Raw genomic sequence first — 27,853 nt, 5'->3', positions numbered from 1 at the left:
ATATTTTTTGAATATATAAATATATAAATTTCATTTTCTTGTCGTAGATATGGGATTTAGCAAGCAACAAATTAAAATTATCGTTGACTGGTCACATCAGTACAGTGCGAGGTCTAGTTGTTAGTCCCCGACATCCATATTTGTTTTCTGTTGGTGAAGATAAGACAGTCAAATGTTGGGATTTGGAATACAATAAGGTAGGAAGAACATTCCATTATTGTTGTTGTTGTTGGCTTGTTGTTGTCGTTCTTATTTTATGCTGTTAATGTTGTTGAAAACTGTCTCATCTTTAGGTGACAAGACACTACCATGGGCACTTGAGTGCTATATACTCAGTTGATATACATCCAACAGTGGATGTAGTTGTGACGGCTGGAAGGGATTCCACTGCTAGGGTATTTTATTTTATTGAAATTTAGTTCAGTTTATTTCCTTTTGTATTTTACATATTGTACATAAACTTTCCGTGAACATTTTATTATTAAAAAATAAGTATGAATAAAAAAGGAAAAACTTTAAGTTAAAAATGTGTTATAACTGAAGAACTAAATCTTGGATGCCTGCAAATGTTTGTTGTCGGTTTTTCATCCTGACATTCCTGCTAAAACAGAGCAGTAACAATACAGCAATTTGATTAGTTAATTTGTCAACAATCCCTTTTTTGATACTCAATAAGAAGATTGAAATGGTTTCACTTGATATCAGTTAAAAAAAACAAAAATTATCCCCGTGAAAAAAGTTTAGGTTATTACATAAATCAGTGCAGTTTTTGTCAGTTGAGTTTGCAGGCTGTTAGCTAATAGCATCATACCGTGTTGCATCACTAAGTGGTTTTAAATTGTTTTTGAAGGTTTGGGATATTCGTACAAAATCTTGTGTGCACACTCTCACAGGCCACACGAATACAATTGCTGACGTAAAATGCCAAGGAGTTGAACCGCAGGTATGTAATATCAAGCATGGATTATTGTTTTGTTTTTATGAAAGAGACTGCACTTAGGATAGAGTTTTAAAAACATGTATTTTCAGTGGGTTAATCCTTTATATAATATTATGAAAGAGACTGCACTTCAGCGTTTTAAAAACGTGTATACAATCAATTTTCAGTGGGTTAATTTTTTACAAAATATTATGGCTCCTAAATTATGAATATTTCAAATCAACTTTTAAATTAGGCTGATCTTATGCATGGCATATGTACATCAAAATGAACCATATTTTTTTCTAAGCCACTGACAAGAAGAAAATAAACGTGTTTTAACTGTTCTAAAAGACTGGAAACTGCATATTTTTTCCTCTACCACTATACGATTAACGGCTTTGAGAATGAAATAATACTTCATTTATAATTACCATAATTTGTTTTAATTAAGTTAAAAGATTTTCTTATATTTAAGAAAGTTTTTAATTTTGCTGAAAATTAAATATTGCCTCTGATGAAATAAATGTTTCACCTTTGCAAGCAAAACACAACTCGACTTTTATTGACAATTTTTAAAAACTGGACTTGAAACATATCATCACGCAATCGGCAGACCTTGGAGCTTTTTTAGCGGTCGTTGTACGAAAATTGAAGGACGGTCATTACTCCTGGAAACTCTCGAGAATGAAAAACACTCCTGGAATAACATGAAATTTCTGGAAGATATTTTTTTAACCTGTTGAATTCTGTTCTTCATAATCATTTGCGGGATAAGGTCAGGAAACTCTTGAAATACTCCGGAAAAAATCCTGGAAAAGAGGCCATTTTGTTGTGCAATGTGGGTATGTAACTCAGAGAAGATGTTATAGATACGTCTAATATGATGTGATTTCCAATCTCTTTCAGATTATCACTGGTAGTCATGACTGTACAATTCGGTACTGGGATTTAGTTGCTGGTAAATCACAAGTCACGTTAACCAATCACAAGAAGAGTATTCGCTCCGTTGTCCTCCACCCAATCCAGTATGTATATTAATGATTCACTAAATTTAAATAACAAATTATACTTCTGATATCTGAGCGACCAACGAATTGATTTTGCTTAGCTAATTGCGGTTAAGATAAGCAATCCGAGAGGCATTTCGAATTCAGGATTAAAGCGAGAGTAGCGCAAAATGTTCGTAACAACGGTGCAACGAATCGTATTCGTACGAAAGAGACGTCATAGTACCACGAAGCTTACAAATTATTAAGCCCCTACTGTAGAAAAATTTGTATCCATCAAGACAAGCAGTCCCTTCTATAAAAATAATTTGTAGCTATCCATCGAGACAAGCAGTCCCTTCTCTAAAGAAATTGTATCCATTGAAACAAGCAGTGCTTTCTGTAAAAAAATTGTATCCATCAAGACAAGCAGCCCCTTCTGTAAAAATCTTTTTTTTATCTATCAAGACAAGCATTGCTTTCTGTAAAAATAATTTGCATCCATCAAAATCAAAACAGGCAGTGCTTTCTGTAAAAAAAAATTGTATCAGTCGAGACAAGCAGTTCCTTCTGTAAAAAAAAATTCGTATCCAACGAGACAAGCAGTGCTTTCTGTTGCTTTCTCTCAAAAAAAATTGTATCCATCGAGACAAGCAGTGCTTTTTGTATTACGTCATGTGGACAGTAGTGAAGTGATCTTTGTGTCGCTGCCATAATATCTTTTGTCTGAGACCACGAGAACCAATTCACACCTGTTACGTGCAAGTCTATACTTTACACATTTTAAGATTGCAAAATTTGTTCTCGGAATATACTATTATTGGTATATCATATGTCATTTGCCCCTGGATAAAAGCAAGTAAACAAAAACCCCGCAAGTAAACAAACAAACAGGAATAACCACACGGATAAACAATTTCACAGCTGTCGTCGATAAAGAAATTCGGACGTAGATTAATTTTTTGATTTCCGTACAGAATTCTGACGACGTGACATTTCTGTAATGTTACGTACACCATCCCACGTATTTTCGTTTTATTGAGCTGAGAATAAATCAAATTATTATTTATTACATCCGGGGAAGGGTGAGGCTAATTTATGAATAGCTTCTGTGAGCTTGTATTTCGGTTTTCTTCTAAGAGTTGTAAAACCTGGTGATATGGTTTTTTACAAGAAAAACTCGTGCATATATCAACTCGTGCACATATCTAAAATAGGAGTTGTACATTTTGCAGCTGGACAGTTAAACTCTCAACAATATGGAAAGAACATGACACTACCATGAGTACATAGTTCTGTACTGTGGAGAACTTCGCTTTTCTTGTGTTTACGCAACTTTTGTTTGCGCAAAAATATATCTCAACATAAAATAGGACGGAGGCGGGAAATAGCAATTCCCTACCTCCGCTCTTTTAAATGGATTTTGGGAGATTTTAATAGCTAAAAAGCGATCAAATGAACGACTAGATTACTTCAATCTTGCTTTAATTAGTAGTAGTGACCGCGTTACCAAGAAGTTTGAACCACTATGGTCTTATTTTTCTAAATAATGTTTATGACTCTGGTAAAGTGATGTTATGATTTCTGTGGCTACTTTTGATAAACGATGTAATTTCTCCATATACCGCGTGTCTCATTCATTGCATCTATTGTCTTAATTATTTGATACTTGCCAATTAAGTCGCTTTTGTTGATTTATGTTGTATTGAACTAAGTATAAAGCGTTCAGCTATTTATACACCGTTATGTCAAATACAATTAACTGCTGACGTGGAATGTATGCTCGTTTAATCTCCCCTCTTAAGTTTAATGAAGTTAATTTTGATTTCAGGTTTTTGATCTCTTCAGTTTGTCAAGTAACAAAAGTATTTCTTGCCGAAAAATTTTCTTTACCATGACAAAAAAGTATCTTTATAATTCTACAAATGAAAGCATACAAAAATGCTACGGTGGATTGTTTGCAATTTCTCCATTCTTAAATTTTTTACAAAGAAAGCCCCCTATGGGACTCAAGACTCTATGGAACTTTCATGCAACAAATATTATGTCCTTTCTCTTTGATTTGTGTTATAAAACATTGGCATCGGGCAGACATATTTGTTCTTAAATATTAACTTGTAGTCTTTTTGTCCAGGATAAATAGCTAAATTAAGCCCCGACACAAGTTTTCCCGTATTATGGCGGTCCAAAGTCAAACTGCCTCCCATGACGCCGTGGGAAAATATTTGACTAACCACAAGCAAAGTCGTTTTTAATGTATTTTAGAGTTTGTATTGCTTCTGTTTTTATTTTGGCTTTTATTCGAGAATAGCATGGCTAGCCTGAATCATCATCTTTATCTTCTTTTTTTTATTGAATTAGTGTGTGTGTGTTACTAAGATCGTTGAACTCCTTCCAAAATCATTGACGAAGATAAAGTCCCATTGTATCTTATTTTAACATCAGATCTTAATCGGTTCAAGTATACAATGGTAGTTAAATTTAGCCAAATGTTAAATTTTTAATGTAAATATAAAAGAATTCGTTAAACAACAACTTGTTTTATCCATTTCTTTAGTGTTTTAAAACGCTGATCAATACCTAAGACACTTTTTTGTCTTTTTTTATATCGCTAACGTTTTTAACGGTAAAAAGTCAAATTACGTTTGTACTGGCTGACGTAATAAGAACTAAAAAACCACATAAAAGTGTCAGAAATGCAAGAAAACGTTTCAACAGTCAGGACAGACTAAGTGCGGTTGCTATTACTCGTTAATAATCTTTTTCCTGAATGCATTTTCTTAGACTTCTAAAGTTTTTACATTGTCACACTCAGGATACGGCGATTGGTTTTCTAATCTCCTCACAACTCTGTAGACCGAAATTGTAGGTTGTAACGATAAATATTCGTTTGAAAGGGGGTATTTTCGCAACCTCGTCACCACGACTTGTTAGCCTTTTTATATTTTGGCGGCATAACAATTCCTGGGGCGAGGTTGCGATTTTCGCGCAATTTGTTATAAGGCCTTTTTTTGTGGCATTATCGCTGCAGTCAGAATCTTTTAATACATAATTAGATATACGGTTGAACCAGTTGGTGGCCTTGTGGTAAAGCGTTCGCCTCCAGGTAGGGTTGTCGTGGGTTCAATCCCTGGGCGAGTCATGCCAGAAATTATACAAGTGTTAATCGATCATTTCTGCTTAATGTTCAGCATGAGAATAGAGTTGATATCTTATGCTTGCATGCCTTTCGTAGTTTTAGCTTTAGGTGAGATTTTCTACACGACTGTAAAAGTTTACCTTTTGTTGTCTTTTTAGGTACACGATGGCCTCGGCTTCTGCAGATAACATCAAGCAGTGGAAATTTCCAGAAGGAAACTTCATACAGAATCTTGCAGGACACAACGCTATCCTTAACTGCATGGCAGTAAATTCAGATGGTGTATTAGTGTCTGGAGGTATGTGGCTTTTGTCTTGACCTTTCTCGTATTCGTTGCTGTACCGCAGACTTTTCTTTTAATTTTACATATAATAAATAACATAGTCTAAATCCTCGTATTAAATAACATAGTGTAAATCCTCGTATTAAAATTAATTAAACAGTAATTATAAAACTATTTGTGTACTTTCTGCATCCTAACATCCTTTTTAAAAAGGGAAAATGGAATGGTAAAATGAAAATTAGAAGGCTTTTTCGAATACATTGAGTAGGGGCCTGTAACTGGTTTTTCTAAAGTTGAAAAAACTCATTTGAACACGAATACAAGAATTCCTTTACTTATTTTTAAGGCTCAAGGGATACGAGAAAGGTCTTATTAGAATAGGTAGGAGAAAGAATGAATTTTTCAATTAATGAATTGCATAATATATGTATACAGGTTTTTTAACTTGGAACCCAACAAGTTTAAAACCATGCAAAATAAACAAAATTGCAAATTATGTTACTCTAGTAAAGGCCTGAAACGAGCCTAAAATAGCATATAAAATCACTTGAGAAATACTTCTCCTCCTCTTTCGAGACAATTAAATCACCATTACTTCCCGTTCGTAAATATTTAATGTTTGGAATTATTGCAATAGCAAAGTAGCAACACAAACACCACCTAAGAAATAACAGCCCAAATCGTTCACTAAAAATTTTGTAACGATACTAAACGAGACAACAATTTCAGCTGTTTTTCTTATTAAAGTTTTTCACTTGTTTAGCTGAAAGTTTAGAAATTAAGTGAAAAGTTAAATAAACCTGTTTACAAATTCACATTGTATTACTTTGCTTTAGGAAATATCAATTTAATATTTTTCACTTCTTTGCGCTGACTCCCCAGACGAAAATCGTGGTTATGACCCGAAACGAAACTCATTAGTTAACTCTCAAAAGTTGAATAGAAATTCAAAATTTTGTCCTAAACACGCCTTTTTATAAATTTTTAATAGGCTTTTGGTGGATTCCCTGTAGACAATTGTTCTTTCTACGATAACTCTTACTTTTTGTGAAGGTGACAACGGCAGCATGCATCTTTGGGATTGGAAGACCGGGTACAACTTTCAGCGAATGCAAGCAGCTGTGCAACCAGGATCACTTGACAGCGAGAGTGGTATTTTCTCGATGATTTTTGATCATAGTGGCACGCGATTAATAACAACGGAAGCCGACAAAACAATAAAAATTTACAAGGAAGACGATACAGCGGTAAGCAGGATTATTACTATATATTTAAGAGAAAATGTTAAAGTTTATTATAATTAGGTGACGTCATTCTAATGGCACATGGCGTCAATGTTTTCATACTCGAAAATGTGAAAATGACGTCATTACTTAATATATTAGATGCTTTTATAGTGAGAAAAGTGTGTACTATTTTTTTTAGAAGTCCGCCTTTTTAAAAATAATTCTCTAAAGCAAATCGCTTTGTAAACTTTTATACCTGTACCTGCAAGTCCTTTGCAGGAACTAACTAAATTCAACTTTTGCCGAAGGATTAATTATTTCTCGTTGCTTCGTCTTCGGAACATTTGATGAGATAAATAATAAACATTGTTGCCGTTGTTATTTTTGTTAGAGTGAAGAATCACATCCAGTGAACTGGCGTCCTGACATCATCAAACGTAAAAAGTATTAGTCCGATGTCGAGGAGATGTGCACGAGATAGTTACACACTGCAGTTGTTTGTACTTTTTTAAATATATTAAATGTAAACATGCTTTATCTTGTGTGTTCGCTTTACAAAATTCTGGCTCTCTGTTGAACAAACCTTTCAGACAACAACTATTAAAATGGACTTTTTGTGTTGTTAAAGCGGGCTTGCTTTCGTTTTTATCAATGCATGTTTTTCACAAGTTTTTATTAAGTGTACTGCTGAGGCTGGGAAATCCTAAACTTAAGGAAGAAGTGGTGCATAATCACGGTATGAACTTTTGAAGCTCAAATATTTGAGCGAGGTGCAGTTAGAACTTTTAAAAAAGCAAAACAAGGGAAGTAAAAATTCTATATAATTATTCATACCACACACACATAAATTCTCTAAAAATGTTTTGCAGAACATTTATTGGTTCATATCCTGTGAAAACAGTAAGAACATAAGTAGGTGTGGTTACATTGTATGTTTATGTGTAAAGACTAGTTGAAATGGAAAAACGTCAATACGGCGATAGGCCAGTCGAGAATAAATAATGTTTTAAAAAAATCAGCTCCTTCATATGAGCTCAACTATTTTTTTGCTGGAGGTAGGCTTTAAAAAAGTTTTTGAACTAGATCCCTCCTTGTCCAGATTTGCTGCGACACATTGTTTAAAAATATAATGCCGTTCGTGACTTCTTATAATGCACACTCTCCGCAAAAACAGTTTAAAAAGTTATAAGCGATATGTTTAGATCGGAAATATTTATTGTAAGAATTACAATTAATTATTGTAAGAATTACAAAGACGATACAAATTGACATTTAGCTGCTTAATGCGTATGTTTTTGTTTCTCGATCTGGCTGTCGCGTTTTTTGTTTATTTGTTTTGTTCGGGCAGGCTGTGTTTACAAGATAGAAGACAAGCATAAATGTTAGCACACTGAAGGTTTGTAGTGAAAGATAAACCTTAATTTTTAAAAATTTAAATTCCACCCTGAAGTTAGCAAGTAAGAACATAATTAATTGGCATTGACAAAACGGTTAAAATAATTAGCGTTTTTATCACTTTCTGATTCACTTAAATAGCCTGGTGACTAAATTTATTACTTAAAAAAATCAAATTTGATTTAATGATTGAATACAAAAGACAGACAAAAACGCAGCATAGAAAAAGTAGTGTCAAACCATGTGGGACAAGAAACCCCATAGTGTTCGTGAGCTTTGAACACCAAATAAAATTTTGGTTCTTATATTTTATATTTCTTTGATCTGAAATATCGTAACATGTCAAACTTGTTAAATTTTCTGTCTCAATACATTGATAATTTCATGCCGAATATAGGTTTTGACTGGTACTTTTTAGATGGGGTTTCCCCAGCGTATGGTTTGCCGGCACACTTGGTGCGAACGTAGCTTCGAAAGATTTCTGTTTTGATGAAACATGGTAAAAGAAAAAGGGAAAAAATTAAAATAAAATATGAACAACTAACCAATTCAAAATGTAGGGGAAAAACTGATCAATAGTAAATAGGAGAACAATTTCTGTATTGGAACTTAAGGGAAATTAGATTAACGTGTGCTGCGATACATACATGGAAATACGACATTTAACTCGAGAATCGATTTACTTTGGTTGTTTAAATCGTTCCTCTCAAAGTAGAACAATATAGCTATTGCGATGTCCACAAAAAGGTACGAATTTATCAGGAACTAGTATTTATAAACCTGTTAGCTAACTATATTGGCAAACTTAGACCTGCATCTCAATATTCGACTAAAAATATGCCAGTATTTATAGCTAAAAACAACAGAAAACTATTTTCTGTATAGCCACCTAGCTAGCTAGGTTTTAATCCACATGTGTTGTTCCTTATCCTTTTGGTAAAATATACACCAATAACATTTATATAAGGCCAATGTTGTTGTGTTTTAATTTATTCTCAGATCCCAGTTAATCATCAAATTTAAACAGAGGAAACCAGGAACTTTTAAGCAAAATAAGTAGCATATTTGGATTTATTAGCAAAAACTATATATAATAAGATAGGAAAATTTAAATACCGTATGTTTATTAGAACAGGATTTATTGTAATTTAAATTTTTTAGATATTATAAGAGTTTGACCATAATATTCAACTGCTTGATTTTCGTGTTCATTTCTTTATCACAAAACACCATGTTTGGCTAATAGTGGCAGTTGTACTTGCATAAAACTTGAAAATTTGTGGGTTATATACTATAAATTTTGATGCTGAATTCAGACATTTTTAGACAAATTTAGTATTTTTTATTTAAATTATATACATAGTTATTAGTAGCACACAATTTCTGTAAGGACAATTTTATAAGAGCCTGAAAATAGGAACAAAATTAGAACAATAAAAAAGCTGAAATTTTATTTGTTGTTCTTTTTTGCTGAAAATTCAACCAATTTGTAATGATCTTGTACTGATCACAAACATTTGCAATGTACTGTATACACTCAGGGAAAAATGTTTATCCTGTTAGTGGAAGATAAAGGCTCAACAGAATAGGAATCACACAATTTTTTGCTCAGTAAAAGAAATATATAAGACCACTCTACCGCTAGCTAAATGAGAGTAACTCATAATTCTAAAAGAAATGGCAACCAGCTTTTTTGTTGTGTTTTCCAAAATAAAATAATGTTGCAGTAAAACAAAATTTTGGTTCCCCTAATATCATTACCTCTGTTTAAAAAGAAATCTACAGATTTTTGTAGGCTATTACATGTTTTTTTAAACATGACATCTATAAGCATCTGCAGGTCAAGCATTTACAAAATTCACTTAATTTAAGCATTAAGTGAATTTTGTAAAGTATTTTTTGTATATGTGTCATGAGCAGTTTTTCTTGACAAAATAGGTCTGAATTAACCATTATGTAGTGAGCTTCAAGTTGTAATTACTGATGTTTAAATGTAATATTTTTTCAAATATTACATTTAAACATATTTCTTTATAAGAGTTTTCCAATAAATCTTTTTGTCATTAAGCATTATTTAAGCATATTTTGAGCCTAAAAAGGTACTCTTTATAAGCATTCTTAAGCCTTATTTTGGCATTCCAATTGTTGTTGTTTTTTTTAAAAAAACATGTATGCTGTCAACCTAAGGCCACTAAAGTCAGTGTTTGTGGGCTACAGAGATGCTGCTTAAGCGATGTTCACGTTTTAGACGAAAAAGTTTCAGTTATACTGCAATTGCAGTTTCCTGTGGTTGAAGACTTTTTAATAATGGTAAAACCTTAGGCAGGTAGGCGCATGAAACAAGCTGGAAAATTATGGAACATTTAACAACATTAATGAAAATTCCCATTATATGTTATTTTTAAATTGCAATGTTCACAGTACTCTAAGCTCCACATCATTTATGTGGTAATCTGAATTTAGTACTAGTTTTATTTAGTGAGTGTATAACTAAAAGTTTAAAGTAAACTCAAAGTGTATGTTGTTAAAGGACATGACTAGTAGAATAATATGGTTTTTTGCAAAAATGTAATACCTTGGTATCATTATGGCCGCAATTAAAATTTAAACTCGCATCTAGGGTTGCAAGTGTATTTTTTATTGTATTTAAAATGGGAAAGTGATAAAATGGTAATGAAACAAAATGGTAATGAAACTATTTAGCAATTAAAAATTAAAACAGTTTTACGATAAAGCAACAGTGTTGAGTTGATCAAAAACTGGCAATAAATTGGCCTTTCTAGAATTTTTCAAACTAGCCCATGCTGACCAACATGTTTGTTAACTATGCCAAATAGAGTACATTTGGAATGATACAAACAAAATTAAGAGCAAAAATCACTTTTCGTGATTTTTTACCCTGCAGCATTACTGCTTCATTATATGATCATGTCGATAGCTATATCATTGTTACAGCCTTAATCAGCTGTGAGTTTGACTGGTGTGTTATTTGTCTTATTAATTATACTTGAAAACCACAAAATTGACATGAAAATGTTAGTTAATTTGTTTAAATAAGTCGCAGAGTTTTGTTTTAAATTTTGCAAGCGACTCTGTAAAGTCAATAATAAGTTGTTTTATTTATATTTGACTACACAGCTTTTAAGGATTTTGAACACTTTTTTTTGTCTACAAATAAAAAAAAATTACTTACTATTGCAGCACTTTGCATTGCTTCTGCATGGAAAAAAATTGCATACTGTAGGGCTTTTAGCTTATCTTTGCAAACAGAAAATTTAAATGTCCTGGGAAAGAGGCAACAACCTCAAATTTCAAAAAAATAACTACAACATTATCTTCAAACTCAGGAAGTATTTAATGTCAGCTATGATTTTTACACAATTTTTTTATCACTACAAATCATCATCATCATCATTCTCGGCTTAACGTCCGTTTTCCATGTTTGCTATAATATAAAATTTATTAAATTTAGTAGTCATCTTAGTAAATCTACAAATTTTTGTATCAGCAAGCTTTATCATCATAGCTTTTTATCTGTAACCATAATAAGTAGTATGTTATGGTAGTGTGTTGTGTGTTTAAAGCATAATTAATGATAAAGATTAATGTTCTGTAATTTCTGCAACTTTTCATAAGTTTTTAACACAACTTTTAACTGATATACCACTTTTAGTTCTACTTCTTAGTGTGGGACTATCAGGAAAAGTTTTATTTGACTCTAATTAACTGTTAATGATATAAAGTCATAAACTGTCCATTTGTATTTCCATCCTTATGTTTAATGTTATTACTGCATAATTGCATTTAAAATTTCTTGATAATCCAAGTATATATTATTTCCATATTACAATTCTTTCACCTTTTCCAACAAAAAAACTAAATATTTTGTTAATTATTATTCATCTCCAACTAAGAATTTTTAATTCTATGCTCAGTTCCACTTGTGCATAGGTTGGTACAAGCCTTCCTCTGTGCCTGAGCACTTGCAACTAAAATGAAGTTATCTGTTTAAGCTTTTATAGTTTTTTTGTGGTTGTACCCAGACCTCACGTTTGATCTTTCTTTACAGGTGCCTGAATTAAAAAAAAAAGTTTTGAGCAATCAGTTGCTGCATGAATTTTTGTTTCTTTGCAAGAAGCTTCTTGCTGCATGTAAATATATTCACTATATATTTATATTACTTTTAAAAAAATAAAAATACATATTTTTTAAAAAGAAAACTATTTCTACATCCTTGTGTTTTCTTCTAATAAACATCATGTTTGTGCTGTTTTATCCTTTGTATGGTTTATGCTATGCAGATAATGTCAACTAAAATGAAAATGGTTTATGATTTGATGACATTTCTTATTGTGAAATGTTTCTTCAACCCACCCAAATTGCTCTTGGAAGGTATAATGCATTTTTACAACCTATTAATATCCTATAGTTGACAACAATTAATTCTTTATACCAATCTTTTTAAAGAATCATAATATATCCTGTATAAATAAATAAACGTAAATATATTTAATAAATAAACCAATTTTTTAAGGAATAATTCCCTGTTTTGTAGGTGATTTCTGAGGTTTCCAGTAAGATTAGGCAGCGCTTCAAAAATAATATATATATATATAGCATCCTGCTTTGATCAAAACATAGATAATTTTTTGGTATCAACATTTTGTTAGGTCTCACTAATCCAACAAGGAAAAAATGATAAAGTAGATGTGTGTGCTTAACAAGCTGAGTTAAGATGGATTATATGTATATACATTATAGTTTTAATTTCAAAAAGTCTGAGTTACATTTTCAAGTAAAAGAAGAATCTTGTAATGGTGTGGTTAAGAACTAGTAACACTCTTTAAAAAGACATCAGTTTTAGACTGTTATTGATGGTGATGTGATGGCTAACAGATACAAAGAGAATTCTCTAAAAGATACATGTACATCTTTAAAACTACTTTTTCATAAATAAAAGGAAATATGTTCCATGCCTAGTCAGTCAATGCTTAAACTGATGGTAAAAACTTATGCTCTCAGATGTTTGACAATAATTGTTTTTGTTCGTATTTTTACCATACAAAAGGTAGTATAGGAACTTTTTTTACCAAAACAGAAAAATTATTTCTTATCAAACTGTGTACAGATCATGCTACTATTTCTATTCATCTCACCTTGTTTACCTTAGAATAACATAGGTGGAAGCTAAATCACTATTGCCTTTTTTACAAATTTAATCAAGAGGAAAAAGATTGTTAAAAAAAAGTAATGACCAGATTTGCAAGAGTCTGCCTTAAATTGTCTACTTCTATGATAACTATACTTTGCAGGAGTGAAATGTTTTTACACACGGTTTAAAGGTTAAAAAACTTTGAGCTAATTTCTCTTATCAATAAAACATTTAAATGATGAACTAACAACAGTGGTTAACAAAAATGACAGACTCACTGCAAGTATTAGATGTCAAAGTCTTGTGCAGGAGCCTCGGATTATGCAAAATGACAAAATACTGCCAAAAAAATAATTAAAACATCTTTGATGGGTTCACATAGAGCAATCAGGTTACCAAGAGTATGCAAGAAAACAAAATAGTAACAAAGAAAGAGTCTTCTTTTTTTGTTTTCTTTTCAATATGGTTATACTGTGCTAAATCGTTTTGCATTTCATTCATCATCTTTGCCTAGAATGTTTTAATTGTGTAATTTACTTAGAGATCCATGAACTATTAGCAATATCGTGTTTGTTTGTTTACAAAATAAATCATTGTTTAAATTTTTTATAAAATTGTAGTCATAAAATGACGTTGTTGAGTTTTAATTTCTATATATATTTTCATGGCTAGACTATTTTTGTTCTGCATGCAGAATAACAATATAGGTTATAATATTCGATATCCCCGGTTGCATTAAAAATTTAAAAAACTTTACATTGAAAATAAAAAATTTGCATGCTTTAGGCTTTGAATAATTGATAAGTTCATTTTTGAAAGTTTTTGCAGATTAAAGAAGGAGTTTTATTTAATCTAAACTGTTATGATCCTTTTGTTGTTATATGAGAAGTATAATTTACAATTTATGTACTTATTACCAAGTTTTAGCTAATTCCTTAAAAGATGTTTTTTTAGGTTTGTGTTTGGCTTAGATTTTTAATTTTGCGTTATGATTTCATATGATTCTAAGGACACTGTCTAATTCCAATTTGTGATAATTTTTTTTGGAGTTTTTGTGTTTGTAGATATTATGATATGAAAACATTCATCATTGTTAAGTGATACATATCAATTATCTCAACTGTTTTGAAGCATAAAAACAACGTTAGAAGCGTGGTTCACTATTGGCTATGTGCTTTTTCTGTTTTAAATATTTTTAACCCTGATTTCTCTGACTATTCCTTGAGCTAAGAGGCTAAAATACAATGTGAATTGCTGCAACTTTAATAGACCAAAAGTAATATGTTGTGGTTGCTTAATTCTCCATCAATTTTACACATTTATTTTTCTCTCTAAATCTTGTACAAAAAGTATCTACTCTAGCTTTTCTTTAATTTTTCGAAGCATCTAGCTTAAACTCTGTAATTTTCAAACCATTTTCAGTTGTGGCTGCAAAAAGTTTTGTATTTTTAGAGGAAGTAAAAAAAATAAAAAAATAAAACTGTTGACTTTTTGTATGTATTTGCAGTGTTTACATTAGTTCATTTGAATTGTTTAAAGTTGTGGTATTGTACATGCAGCAGACATCATTGTTTTACTAATGAGAGTATTCATATTGCAATCTATTATGTAGTAAACACACTCTGATATTAAACTATGCTTTTATGTTGGTTCATTACAATAACATCTTTTGTTTTTAAATGTCTTCTTTAATGAAGCATGAACTAAAGTTGTCATAAAATTTTTATTATTATTATAAAAAGACATAATGTTATTTTTAAATTTCAGTTAAAAAATTGGCTTTATCATTAATTATTTTTATTGCTTAGTATAGTGTTTTTTAGTGTTTTGTCAGGAAGATTTTAAATTTTCCCATGCAAAAAAGCTTGATATTTTTATGGATTTAAGTGTACTTGAGTGTTAATAAAAACAACAAAAGAATCTTTTGCACTTTCTAACGGGTTTTCGTAATTGGATGAAAAAGTATTGATGGCATTTTCTAGTTTAAGATGTTTGCTGCATTGTGCGTGTGTTTATATTTTCTTTTGATTTTGATTTTGATTTTTTTCTGTTTTGAAAATATAAATTTTCTAACAATCCCTTGCAGAAATGTTTCACTACTTGTAACACAAAAAGAAATTCTGTTTTTTATTTTTATTTTTTTTGTTTTGTTTTTGTTTTTTGTTTCAAAGCAGTTTTTTTTCATCTTAATTTTTTTCTTTTTAACTAAAGAAAGCTACATGATACCTAATTAAAATCTTGCATGCTACCTTTGTTGCATTACTATAAAAAGTTTAACTGAAAGTTAGAGAAAAACAGCTGCACAAGCTAATTTATGCACATGCTAATAAAATTAAATTAAAAATGACACAACACTGTATGGTTTATATTCAGAAAAACTCAACTTGTCTTTTCACATGTCAAATACACCTACCGTCCATGTTGGCACATTTTAATTCAACATTTTCTTAACTTTTTTTTTTGTTTAGTATGTCTGATATCAAGGTGCTGAAAGAGCAAGCAAAAAGGGAAAGAAAGAACAAAGCACTTGCACATGTTAAATTAACATCTTGCAAGGTACCTTGAACATTGCTGTATTTCTCATGGCAATCCAGACATTTGTTAGGTTAACGTTTACGAATTCTTCAGTATATTAACGTTATGTTTTTTTTTAGGTTTCTGATGATTTTCAATTTAATCTTGAACGAAGAAAGGTATGTTGACTAACAACTAACCATTACAATCATAAATGTTTGTGGAGCAAAAACATGCGCTCCTGCAGGTTCACAGGCAAAAAAAAAACAGTACTGCCCTTGTTCGCCTTATCGAGCCACATAGTATTCTGATAAAAGTTATTTTATGATGTTACACATGTCATGCTTAAATATAGTTTATAAAAGTAAAAACCTGTTGTTGGTGTTTTCAGAACACAAATATTTAATTGTGTTTTAAGTTTTCTTAGTAAGGAAATAGTTTGTAAAATTTGTTGTGAAATTAACAGTGAATTAGACCTACCATTACATTTAAAAAACATTCCAGACCTGTTAATTGAGCTTAAGTTCTAGGCAGGTGCCCGACTAAATTTTTTAGATGTTTAATGAGGGAAATTTATATGCTTATTTAAATTTTTAGATTCTTCTTGAGTCGCTCTCTTGGCTATTCAAAAATCTCTATTTGTAATAGCGAGTCTTTTATGGTTTAATGCATTTTGTATATATTGTTTTTAAAAATTTGTTTAAATATTTTACTGGTATTAGAATTAATCAGTTTTAAGTAAAAGCAACGATAGCAAGTTGATTTGTCAAACTTGGTATGCTGAAGTAATACTTTCTAATCTTTTATCTTCACAGAATCTTACAATTCTGACACGCACAACTACATTCGTTTTTGGACCACTGGCACTGTTTTTATTAATATTATTTTATTATTATTTTTTATGTGTAAGCATTTGTGTCACAAAATAATGTCATGTATCTACAAAGACTTCTGGAAAAAAATTTATGGGACAATTATTTTTTGTTAGAAACCAGATGATAACATCCTTTACAAATCAGTTCAGGTAACCACTTACTGCTTCTTGTGGTTTTGCTTTTGTGTGTTGTTATTTTCTTTGTTTACTCTTTTTTCCTTCATTTTTCTGACAGCATGTTCTGGGGGACTTTGATGTTTTTGCAAAAGCCATACATGTCAAAGACACTCATCTATACCTTGGATTGGACAACACAGTTCCAGGAACCCCTGAAGTTAAAGATGTTGAATTTGACATGCCTCTTGTTAAATCGATGAATGGGACCAGCCATGCTGCTCAAATACAAAAGATTGTAAACAATATAAAAAGTAATGGGAGAACTGTCGAATTCAAAGAACCACAAAGCAAATTACACACAAAGAAAAATCTGAAGAAACCACCAAATTTGATAGTGCACACAAGGAACACTGAAGTTCGTTTGAGTTTTGTGTATTTATGTTAGTTGGCTGTGTTGATAATAATATTAACAAAATTTTAATTGTATTATTTTCTCATTTATTTAGATAAAAACACCATCTAATATTGAAAGTATTTTAAAAGTAAGTATTATAATTGTTCGTGGCTTTGACTACTTCATGTTCATAATTATCACAAAAATCTAGATATTATATTTTGTATATATTTAAAATTTATTTATGAACATACAGACCTCTTACAGAAAAGCATTGTCAGGTTATGAAAAAAAAGTTAGGTCCTATAATGCCCATAAATGTTGTTTTAAGGTTAAGGAATGGTGTCGTTGCAGATAATTGTTTGGTAGAAAAACATTTTAAGGGTAAAATATCAGGTTGAAGGGGAATGTCTGGACGTCCTTTCTACATGTCTAAAATATGTGCAGTAGTATTAAAACATGTAAGCAGTACTCTGTTTTGTTATCGGTAATTCATGTAAGTTTTTGTGACTTTCTAGGAGATGACTCAAGGCCTTGCACCTCCATTGACAGACATTGAAACACCAGTCAAGGCTTCCAGTGATGCGAGTAGCTTTGTTTTTCCAAAAAAAACTAAACAGGTAATTTATGTCTACATATTTAACCTAACAAGATTTGTTCTATATTTATTTAATTGAGCCGCAAATACATTTAAAATTTTGCTTTTTCTTTGTTTAAAAATCTGATAATGAAAATGTGTTTCATAGACCCCAGTGAAGAAAGAAGCTGGTGTCACTCAGTGTACTCACTCAGTGTAAGTACTACACATAATATTAAACAACTAGTTTTACGAAACCTTATAAACATGATATAACTGTGTGGGCATTGTGGATTTTAGGTCATCAAAGGTAGATATTCACAGAAGAGACAAAGTATTAGAATTACCCAAGGTAATTCATTATCCAGTATTTAAATTGTATGTTTCCTCATTAAACGATTCCTTGTAAAGTATTAATGTTTATTGTTTTAAATCATGTTCATTAACCTATCTTGCAAGGTCACATTAACTAATTAATATATTTACATATTTTAATTTCTGTTTTATTTCACTCTGTAGGCCTGCGTAAGTAGATTTTGTATAGAAGATTCATAGTTTGTATGTTTATTATATAGGTTCTGTCTAACAAGGATGGTTCACAACATGATCAAAATGTGCACATCAAGTCTGAAAAGAGGTGTGTTAGTCATTTTTAGATTCTAATAGTTTTTTTTGTTTTTTGTTTTTTTTTTGTTTTGTTTTTTGATTACATCTGGTTACAATATAAGTTTGATGGTTAAGTTGACAATCCAACTAGCTGAATCTCACTTGGTTAAGGTCAATACAACACAGGACGACTATTTGCAAACGCTTTCAAATATTTTTAGCCAATCTCCAGAACGTAAGCTATCATCTTCATCTACATCCTCTAGCTCAGATAGTAGTGGTTCAGAAAGTTCAACTTCATCAGATACGGAAGATGAAAAGCCCCCAAATAAAGTATGTTGTGTTTTGTTCCACTCTTTACTTGTCTTTCTAATTTACAGAATTTGGTTTTGATTTGGCTTAGTGTAAACTAAGATTAAATATGTAAATATTATAGTGTTTTCAATATAGTGTTTTCATCTTTAGGCGTAGCCTTTTGTTTCTTATCGATATAATTCTTTACATTTAGGTGAATGACTTGAAGAAACCTATCAATAAAAACACTTTAAACTCCTCTCCAAAGCTTTTTAACAATAATTACCTCACACAAGGAAATAATTTGAATACTAAGCAACACAATTCAACTCAAAATAACAACTCAAAGACAATTCCAGACACCCCTCTATGTTTAACTAAACTTGATAACAAAGACACTGAAGCTTTAACACATAGTCCTTTAAGAGTAACTGAATTGTGGGGTATCGACGAGAAGCCAATCATTTCTTTGGATAATGGTGATGATTTGTTTAGTGATATAAATTTAAATTTCCCGGGGCCTATTGATGAGGATATTATGCAAGAGACAAAACCTGCAAAGGATATTTTAAGTGTTAGTGATGTGCCAATAAACGACAATCAAAATGACCTATCAGATATACTGACTGACCATGTGTTTGATAATGATTATAATAGTCAAACAGCTTCAACCCCTTGTTTGCCGAAGAAGGGTCCAAGAGTATTGTATAGAAAAGACAGTGATCGTACAGGTGAAAAAACTAAATCGTCAACTAAAAGTACAGAAAAAGAAGACAAGTCTTTTCCATCTGTAAAAATAAATTCGGGCTCTATGGGTCATAGCTGCCTTACTAAAGCTCAGTTAAAGATGCCAGTTCGTAAGAAGTCTTTGTCTGAGTCTAGTAGCACAAGCAATGATGAGCTAAGGATGAAAGTAAAGGAATCACAAAGGTCTAAAAAAACTAATAACACTGAGAAGGTAACTAATACAGAAAAACATACCAAAGAAGCAAAACCTAAAGTTGTTAACCTACCTAATAGTTTTGAACATCTAAAAACACCATGTATATATTCTAAAAAAAGTGAACAGTTGATCGATAGCTCTAATTCTATTTCCAAGGTAGTAAAACCTAAAGATCATTTATCTACTGAAGTAACTTTAAATGGTATAAAGGTAGAATTGGAAGATAATAACCAGACTGACCCAACAGAAGTCCCCTGGGACATGAGTAAATCCAGCAGCAATAGCATGCCGTTTGTTGCTGAAGTCTTAAATGTGCTGACAGATACGCATAAAATAAATAAAGTTTTAAACCATAATACCATAGGGACTGATTCTTTGCATGTTAATCAGGCAGTACCTGAAAAAACTCTTTCTGCAAATAGTGAGTTACCTAATGAATCTTTTTCGAAGTATGATAACAGTATATTTAGTAACACATTGAATATAATCAGCCCAATGAATTCGCCAGTCAAAGATATGGTTGAGAAACCTGTATCGGTAGGTACGGAAGAGCCATTGGATGTAAAACCATCTGATAACCTTCCTCACTTAACAGAAGAGGATTTAAAACACTTAGATACCCAATCTTACTCACCCCCACCATTTAATTCTCAAGAGGACAAAAAGAGTCCTTCAATAACTACAGTACATGCAATACCCGCCAAACATGAAGACATAGAGGAAGCTATTGTTGTCCCTGTCTTGATTTCACCTAAGAAAGAAGACAGCTTTTTAGATGTGCCAGACGAGCGAAATGTTGTTCCAATGGATATTGAATCAGATGAAGGGGAAAATATTTTGGCTTTTCCTCAAGAAATTGACATGAACCCATTACAACAAGATCGCGTACAGGAATCGATTCAAAGCACCTTCACCCTGCAGAAACAAAAAGAATTGACTGAAAAACCACACGTGGTGCATCAGGACTTAACGTTGCAGGAGAAGAATTTGCAAAATTGTTCACGTGAAGCACTAGAAATTGTAAAAACATTGAGTGTGGACCCAACTGTGTTTACACAAATCAAATCCCAAGTTAAAGAAAATATACCAAGATTGTATAATGCATCTGATAAATTACCTACACTTGACTCTGAAACAGAAAATCCTTGCTTAAAAATAAAAATACCTTTGCATTTAATAAAACTTAAAGACTCGACTATAAGCAATTACAAAAATAGGACTTCCAAACCACTGCCTACTCGCAGGAAAAGTATAGCACTAGAAAATCGTGTGTCACCTAATTTAGAAGATGAAGACGTTGATGTTGAGCGCATAGATTCACCGTTAAAACGGAAACGAAAACTAAGTGAAAAAGATAGTTCTAGTAGTGAAGATGAAGACGAGACTGTAAAATCAGCTTTAGATTCAAATCATACTGCTTCTGATCTGTTTAAACCACCGAATGGTATTACTACTGGAAAGTTACTTGTGCGTATCAACTTGTCCAAGCTGAAAAGACGACCTGTTAAGAAGGTATGTGGCAGGTTATTATTTTTATAACTCTTTAGATGGTTTTCCTGGCAATAACCTGAATAAAATTGTTTTTTACTTTGTGCTGCATTTTTTTGTAAAATGAACCTCAAACAGGAAAAAAACGAACTTTTTTATGTGAAAAACATATTTTTTGAACTTTAACAAAAGAAACCAAAAGTAAAAAAAAGTAAGCTACGAAACTTTAGTTCCAATTTTAGGCAACTTTAAAGTAAAGCCTTTCAGAAAATTTCGTTCAACTTCTGACAAAGCATCATGTAGCCTTGTCTTTTCTGCAATATGTATCTGAAGTGGAAATATATGTTGCGAAAAACTGCATTTAATATTTTTTATTTTTTTTTGGCCGGTAGCATGAAATAATATTTTCTGTTTATTTTGCGATCAATAAGTTCATATTGTTGCATCTTTAGGTGCATTTTTTACATAGCACATTTCCCAATACATTCTGTTTCGTGTTTGTTTAGGATTTGAAGCCTGGTAGAGGAAGACCGAAAAAATTTAAGCCAGTCACTGAAGTAAGCCAATTAAAATAATTGATGTAATTAGATAATACTTTGTAAAACATTTGATAGAAACTTTGGAAAAGCTGGACAATATTTTTCCAAGACTCACTGCTTTGCTTTAATCTAAATTATAGTAAATAAAAATTAGAAGTTTTCATTAGTGTGTTTGTAGTAAATATTATCTTGACTAAAAATGTCCAATTTTATAACAAAGTTTCAAGGTATAGAGGAACCCTACGAACTTTTAAAAATTTATTCACTAGGGACATTTTAAAGTCATTTATGTTGGCTAAACTCATATTACTTTTTCAATCACTTGGTTGGAAAACAATATCAATTCTAGCCTTTGGAGGCTGGGCACCTTTCAATTTTCTAAGCAAAAAAGCAGGATAAAACAAAATTTATAAGTAGTAGCAACCCCTTAACGTATATGTTTAAGAGACGTTAGAATTAGGCTCGTATTTACATTAATTTATCTATTTTGCAGGTAACAACAGATGAATTAAAAAAAGAAGCTGATAGTCCAAGTCGTGTCGAAATGTAAGTTGAAATCTTGTTGTTTGTTTGTTTGCTTGTTTGTTTGTCGTCTTTGTTTATTTTTTGTCGTCTTTGTTTGTTTGTTTGTTTACTTCATTGAACGTAAACGTGTTGACATGTTTAGGGATACCAATGCGACTTTGAACACAACTACACAATCTGTTACTATCAAGCAGGAACACCATAACGACGATGTTGTTTTAGCGCATGACCTAAATAATTCAGTCAGTTCAAATAAGCACGAAAAGAAAAAACGTGGCCGTCCGTCCAAAAATAAAGAATCAGAAGTTAAGGACAATAACGTTTGTTGTGAGTGTGGCACGTTGCAAAAGGACCAAGAACGCGATGCTAAGAAGTTAGCAATGTAGGCCTCTTTTTTATCTTTTGTTTTGTGTTATCTTTTTAAAAAAATTGTTGTTGTAGCTTAATTTTAAATTTTGAATTAGGTACAAGAGGAGTTATGGAAATTATTTAATAGAAGGGCGACGCCTAAAGCATAAATCAGACTGTTTGGTAAGTTTTGCTGGATGATACGTTAACGCAATCACACGATAAAAATGTTACTTTTAAAAAGTTGGGATAGGATTTGTCACACTCATGCTAATTTACAAATTTCGAAATTTAAATCTGAAAATGTACTTCTAAATCCTTATCCTTGATTTTTTTTTTTTTTTTTTTTTTTTTTTGCAGTGTGTGTTTCCTTGTTAGGTTTAGCAATTAATTTGTATGTGAAAATATACACGTTTTTTATCGCAAAACTCAAGGAAGCGTACTGTACTTTGTTAATTGATTGTTTGATTGACTTGCTTGTTTACGTGCTTTTTAATAAACACATATTTTTATTTCTGATATAGAAAGATCATATAGAAAGAGCTCACACTTATATAGAAGCAGTGTTGAATTACGTTCAATATCTCATTGGATTAGAATTTTCTGGGAAGTTAGCCTCCAAACAAGGCGCTGACGAATTTATAAAGATAACCACAGATAGCATTCGAGTCGTCGAGTAAGTAGTTTTTATTGTTTAATTTTTCATACGCAAGCCAGAAATTTAGATTTTAGTCATGGAAAAATCACGAAAAACAAAAATAAAAATTGACTGTTTAAACTTGGTGGCTTCAATATTAAAGCAGCGAACATTTTTGTCTTTTTTTTAGTCATGTTGTAAATAGATGCGGACGACAAGTAAACCCGAAGACAAATACTTACGATCGAAGATTTCTGTTTATATGGTAAGTATCGAAGTATGCTGTTTCTGTTGAGCAGGGAGGCCACTAGGGAGGCTGGGACTTTTTGTGCTAAGTAATAAATTTTTATTTTCTGCCAATAAATGTCTCTATCACTGCATAAAAGTTGATGTTATCCAACCAGAGAACCTGCAAGCCACTCACTAAATAATGCGATTTTTTGTGCAGTCTGACGCATCAACGAAATCAGTACGTAACAAGCAGGGCCGAAATAGCCGTTTTACGTGTTTTAAGACTCTAAAAATGCGTTGGCCCCACCAGGGGGCTTATAGCGCTTGGACCCCTGCTGTTTCGGCAACTCGCTTCGCTTGTTGATTATCACTAAAATCTCGAAATCTCCCACTATGCCTAACCCCTCCCCACTTTAGGAATTGTGGCGCCGCCCCTGTTAAGATAATGTTTCAATAAAGATTTGACAAGTTTCTATATCTAATGAGTTGTATTCATTCTAGTTTACGTCTTCAAAGCATATTATACCTTAAACTCTTCAACATCAAAAAAGAATCTACTATAAAATATAGCAAGGTATGTTATCTGATGCTTTTGTTACTTGTTTGTTTTGTTTGTTTGTTTGTTTGTTTGTTTCCTTATACCTGTCTTACTAGTTTACTAACCTTCTTACATTATTTAGGTTCTATCAGAATATTACAAGGTATGTAGCTCTTTATGTGGTGATTTTAATTTTCTGTTTTGTTTTTCTTTTGTTATGGTTTAGTTTAATTTTGTTGCTTTTGTTGTTTTTTGGAATCGAAGTTGCATGAACCTATTTGAATCACTTAATGGTCATTCTATTTTTTTATATCATCACTGTTTTTAGCAATACAAACCTGTGGCCAACGCTGGACCTTCGCCATATCATAAACCTGCACATAACCGAGGGTAAGCTCCTGTTTCGCTTACTTTTTAATTTCATTTGTTTTTACTGGATAATAGGAACCAGGTATAACAGTTTGATCTGCTTTCTGATTTAAAAACTACATTTTTTAGAAGTACTGGTACCCCCTCACCTTCTTCACCGAGTCCTGGTCCATCTCCTGGTGGTAGCATTGCATCTGTCGGTAGCGCTGGTAGCAACGGCAGTGCTGGAAGCAACGAAAAAACTACCAATGGAGTTGGGACCTTCGTTACCATTCCATCAGATATGCACGAGAACGCTTTTCAATATATGCAATACACGAAATATTTACTACACGGTCATCGTCTATGGGATGACTCGGAACCACTAACTTTACATTGTCAAGGTATTCGAAATTACTTTATCTGCATCTCTTGTACATTATGAATACTAAATATTGCCCTGGCTGAGCTTTATAGTATTAATTAAAATGAACAAACTTATCATTCTGACATTACTTTCTAAATCATATTTCTCATTTTAGCATTTCTGACCAAATTATCACGCACTGCTGGTATACTTTCTATGCAAAGGTATGTATAAATCTTGTCTATGAGTTGTTTAGACATGTTTCTTCAAAATATAAAAAAACTTGGTGTTTAAAGAAACTTATAATATTGGTATAAAAACTGTGCAAAAAGGAAAAAAGGATTGCTATGCTCTAGAAAACAAATAAAATGTATTTTATCGCAGGTTTATTCACACTGCAGGCCTGTGTCTATTTTTACGTATGATTAAAAAGCACTTTAAATCTCACCAGTTCTCATACAATTTCGATGTGTAGAAAGAGAAGCAACATTCCTGTGTCAGCTTCAAATTTATTTTTGTTATAGAATGTCACGAAAACTCAACGCAGTTTTTGTTTGAAATACAGTGTCACTATGTATGTTTCTACTATAGTAATATTTATACAACTTTTGTTTTAGCTCAATGCTGCATATAGTTGATTATGTAAAAGTTGGCTTGCAACTGATCAGAGAGTCACCTCATTCGTGACGTCACTGAACGGCGATGTAGTGATCCCAATACTCGCTATAAATCGTCTGTTTCCTTATGCAACGTTCTGGTTCATTGTTGTATTAAATAATAAACTCAAGAATCCCCAAATCGTTCAAAGCAAAGTGAGCTTTTTTTACCAAATGTTTATCTAAATCCTTGTTGAATAATAGAAGAAATAATGCGCATAATCATGGGATGCCAATGCGTGTATCATTGAAAAAAATTATTTATATATATATATACATATAATATTATTACAGACTGATAAACTAGAAGCGAAAAATAGCTCTATTTCGGTATTATTTGGAGTTCATCTCCCCTGCATTCGTATATAAAATAAAAACATTTTAATTGTTTTACCGGTGCCACCATCTTGTATAGATTATTTGTATATTTCAGCTTTAATATCCATTACTAATATTATCAATGTCCGTTCGTGTTCTGTGAAAAATTTCCTCTGTTAATATTTATACTTTTTAACATGGACTAAAATTATCAACAAAATAAATATTTTTAGTCGGCCTTTTTTTATACAGTAGTCAAATTTTATTCCAGTATGGTTTATTTTTCCAACTCGATTTTTGAATATTATTACGAAAAGTGGACGTCCTAAGAAATCCACATTCCCAGTGAGGAAATATTTTTTCGTGATTAAGGTGTTGAAATTTTGTTAGAGATTTTTTTTATCTCAAAGAATCCCAAAAACGTATTTATAATCTTTTTAATAATTATTTTAATGTTGAGAAGAAGAAAATGACGTTGTGTTGTTTAGTTTTATTTTGAACATAGATGACTTGTTGAACGTTTGCGTTTTTTAAATTCTGCGTACACAGGAATTAAAACGCTTTCCTTGAATTAAAAAGTGTTCGAAAGTTTTTTCATGTAAATAATTGCATTTAGTAGCCGAAAGTGTTCGAGTGATTTGTCTTTCTTTAAAAAACGCGGTCTTTTTCTGTGTCTTACATCAAATAAAAGGTGCCCAAATATAATGTTTCTTTTTTTTTCGCGTGTAGCTAGGTCGTTTACCTATTTACTGTGCGTTTTAGGTTGGACTGTTGATTTCTTTATTTTTTTGTACTTTCCAATAACGTAAATAAATTGCAAATAAAATCGTTCTTACAATATCTGTATTTCTATTTGCCATAACCAACAAATTCTTGAAAAAAGAAAATGCGCCTTTTAAACTTTGAAGGGTGTGCGGCGTGTGCGGCTTCGGAAGTTAGAGCTCGCGCAGTGACTTTCTATTATTCCATTAATAATTTTATATAGTTCTTTCGACATCGAATGATCACATCGTGTGCTAGAATTCGGTTATTCAAAATATTCGTGAGTTTTTCCTTGTCCCATAAACTTTCGGTGTTGAAAGACTGGCAACTATCTTAACAACTATCTCTTATAAAGTTTCAACATTTGTTAGTTTCGCATAGTTCTTCTGTGTTTATCTCTATATAGTCGATCAATGAACGGTTCATTACTTTCTTTCACCTCTTTTTCATCGACTGTACTAAAATTCTTTCTCTGAAAGTTACATATATCGTCGTTGTTTAAGTCAAGATTCATTGCATAAAAAAAATAAATACTTCATCTGTCGCTTGTATTGTTTTCTGGTTCTCTGACATTTTCGTCACCAGAGGTCTTTGAGATAAACCAGGTTTTTTAGACAGAAATGCTGTGACCAACAAATATTAATACTCCCATTAGTGGCTTTTCATGAAAGAAGTGATATCTATGCTTATAAACGATGACAAAATTGGAGAATATAAGGTGGAATAATAAATATTTGCAGCGTCTAAGAATCTTTAACGCCATATCTTCGTACACAGAAACGCGGGAAAATAGTAGGACGGTTTGTTATTACAAAGCTGTCATATTTTATCTTTTGAAAGCGTACCTTAAAAGCAAAAAAAACATACCTAATCCAAATTGACAAAAGCAGTTTTTTATAGCAAGACAATGTTCGTCAAAGTAGTTATAGCATCATTGTTGTTAAAAAGGGTAGCACCTGGAAGTGAACGATCAGAGAGCAAAGAAGTGACACATTTTATCAAAATATGAAAAAACGGGTTTTACGCTATGGTTCAAAAACACGCATCCTTAAAAGTATTAAATTAATTAAAGATACGTTTGTCCCGAGACTTAGAGTACGACCGTAAACGTTTACGCCTCTTAGCCCATAGCCTAGAGGGACTGTGAACAACATCATGTGAACCGAGAGGCAGGTGCAACTCGGCGCCCTGTTATGAAAAAATTCCAAAATGTAAAAAAAATTCTCGATCAACCCGCCCCAGACAAAATAATGTGTTAGTGTTTGTTTATTTTATACTCATATTATTTATTATGAGTGAGATTGAACATTCGAAATAGACTCCTAGATCACTGTTGTTTTTACTGACCCTCTGACTCTACTCCGCAGTTTTAACAACATGGTTTGATTTTGTACGTCGCAGGTTTACATGCGCAAATTTTCTATTAGGACAAGAAATAAATAATAAAAAAGTTTACCGAGTGGCAATTCTTAAATCAGAATTTAATTTATATATTCCTATATTCGTTTTATTACAAACAAAAATTAATTAAAAAACTGTCATTAAGGTGCACGAATGGCGTACACGCGTGTGCATGCAATGTTTTTTGGTGCACAAAAATATGAAATACACGCTCGTGCACTTAATCAACCTACGAGGTATACGAAAAGACGTGTACCAAGAAAATTTTGAATT

General features: G+C 31.8%; 2 protein-coding genes across 3 annotated transcripts in view; both read left to right on the top strand.

The window, feature by feature from the left end:
- The window catches only part of LOC130655696 (pleiotropic regulator 1-like), a 29,031-nt gene extending 21,938 nt beyond the window's left edge, over positions 1–7,093 (top strand). The window contains exons 8-14 of the mRNA XM_057458480.1: positions 48–197; positions 294–395; positions 851–943; positions 1,829–1,947; positions 5,206–5,345; positions 6,384–6,577; positions 6,948–7,093. Of these exons, the coding sequence (XP_057314463.1) occupies positions 48–197; positions 294–395; positions 851–943; positions 1,829–1,947; positions 5,206–5,345; positions 6,384–6,577; positions 6,948–7,007 (858 nt within the window). The 3' untranslated portion in view covers positions 7,008–7,093. The remainder of the gene's footprint in view (positions 1–47; positions 198–293; positions 396–850; positions 944–1,828; positions 1,948–5,205; positions 5,346–6,383; positions 6,578–6,947) is intronic.
- A 1,298-nt stretch (positions 7,094–8,391) lies between these two features.
- LOC130655695 (uncharacterized) lies at positions 8,392–26,255 on the top strand. Of its 2 annotated transcripts, none has more exons than XM_057458479.1 (24): positions 8,392–8,698; positions 15,572–15,659; positions 15,758–15,796; positions 16,606–16,641; positions 16,727–17,023; positions 17,115–17,150; positions 17,521–17,622; positions 17,749–17,795; positions 17,880–17,931; positions 18,155–18,216; positions 18,407–18,518; positions 18,694–20,934; positions 21,417–21,467; positions 21,943–21,995; positions 22,117–22,356; positions 22,439–22,505; positions 22,847–22,998; positions 23,150–23,224; positions 23,692–23,764; positions 23,871–23,891; positions 24,057–24,118; positions 24,227–24,480; positions 24,619–24,667; positions 25,061–26,255. In XM_057458479.1, exons 1-24 carry the CDS (start codon positions 8,685–8,687, stop codon positions 25,128–25,130), a joined length of 4,293 nt encoding a protein of 1,430 aa, XP_057314462.1. In that variant the 5' UTR covers positions 8,392–8,684; the 3' UTR covers positions 25,131–26,255. The 2 variants fall into 2 exon arrangements, with proteins under 2 accessions (XP_057314462.1, XP_057314461.1); XM_057458478.1 differs by lacking the exon at positions 8,392–8,698 and adding an exon at positions 12,199–12,343.
- The last annotated feature ends 1,598 nt before the right edge of the window (positions 26,256–27,853 follow it).

The sequence above is a fragment of the Hydractinia symbiolongicarpus genome, chromosome 8 (assembly GCF_029227915.1).
Source record: "Hydractinia symbiolongicarpus strain clone_291-10 chromosome 8, HSymV2.1, whole genome shotgun sequence".
Classification (NCBI taxonomy): Eukaryota; Metazoa; Cnidaria; class Hydrozoa; order Anthoathecata; family Hydractiniidae; genus Hydractinia; species Hydractinia symbiolongicarpus.
Note: the sequence above shows the minus strand (reverse complement) of the source record. Positions and strands in the feature narration are given on the sequence as shown.

Coding starts and splice junctions, on each gene's coding strand:
- LOC130655695 (XM_057458478.1), top strand. CDS start 12,309: ATGTTTCTTCAACCCACCCAAATTGCTCTTGGAAG. Junction 23,892..24,056: donor TTCTATCAGAATATTACAAG/GTATGTAGCTCT, acceptor CACTGTTTTTAG/CAATACAAACCTGTGGCCAA. Junction 24,481..24,618: donor ACTAACTTTACATTGTCAAG/GTATTCGAAATT, acceptor TTCTCATTTTAG/CATTTCTGACCAAATTATCA.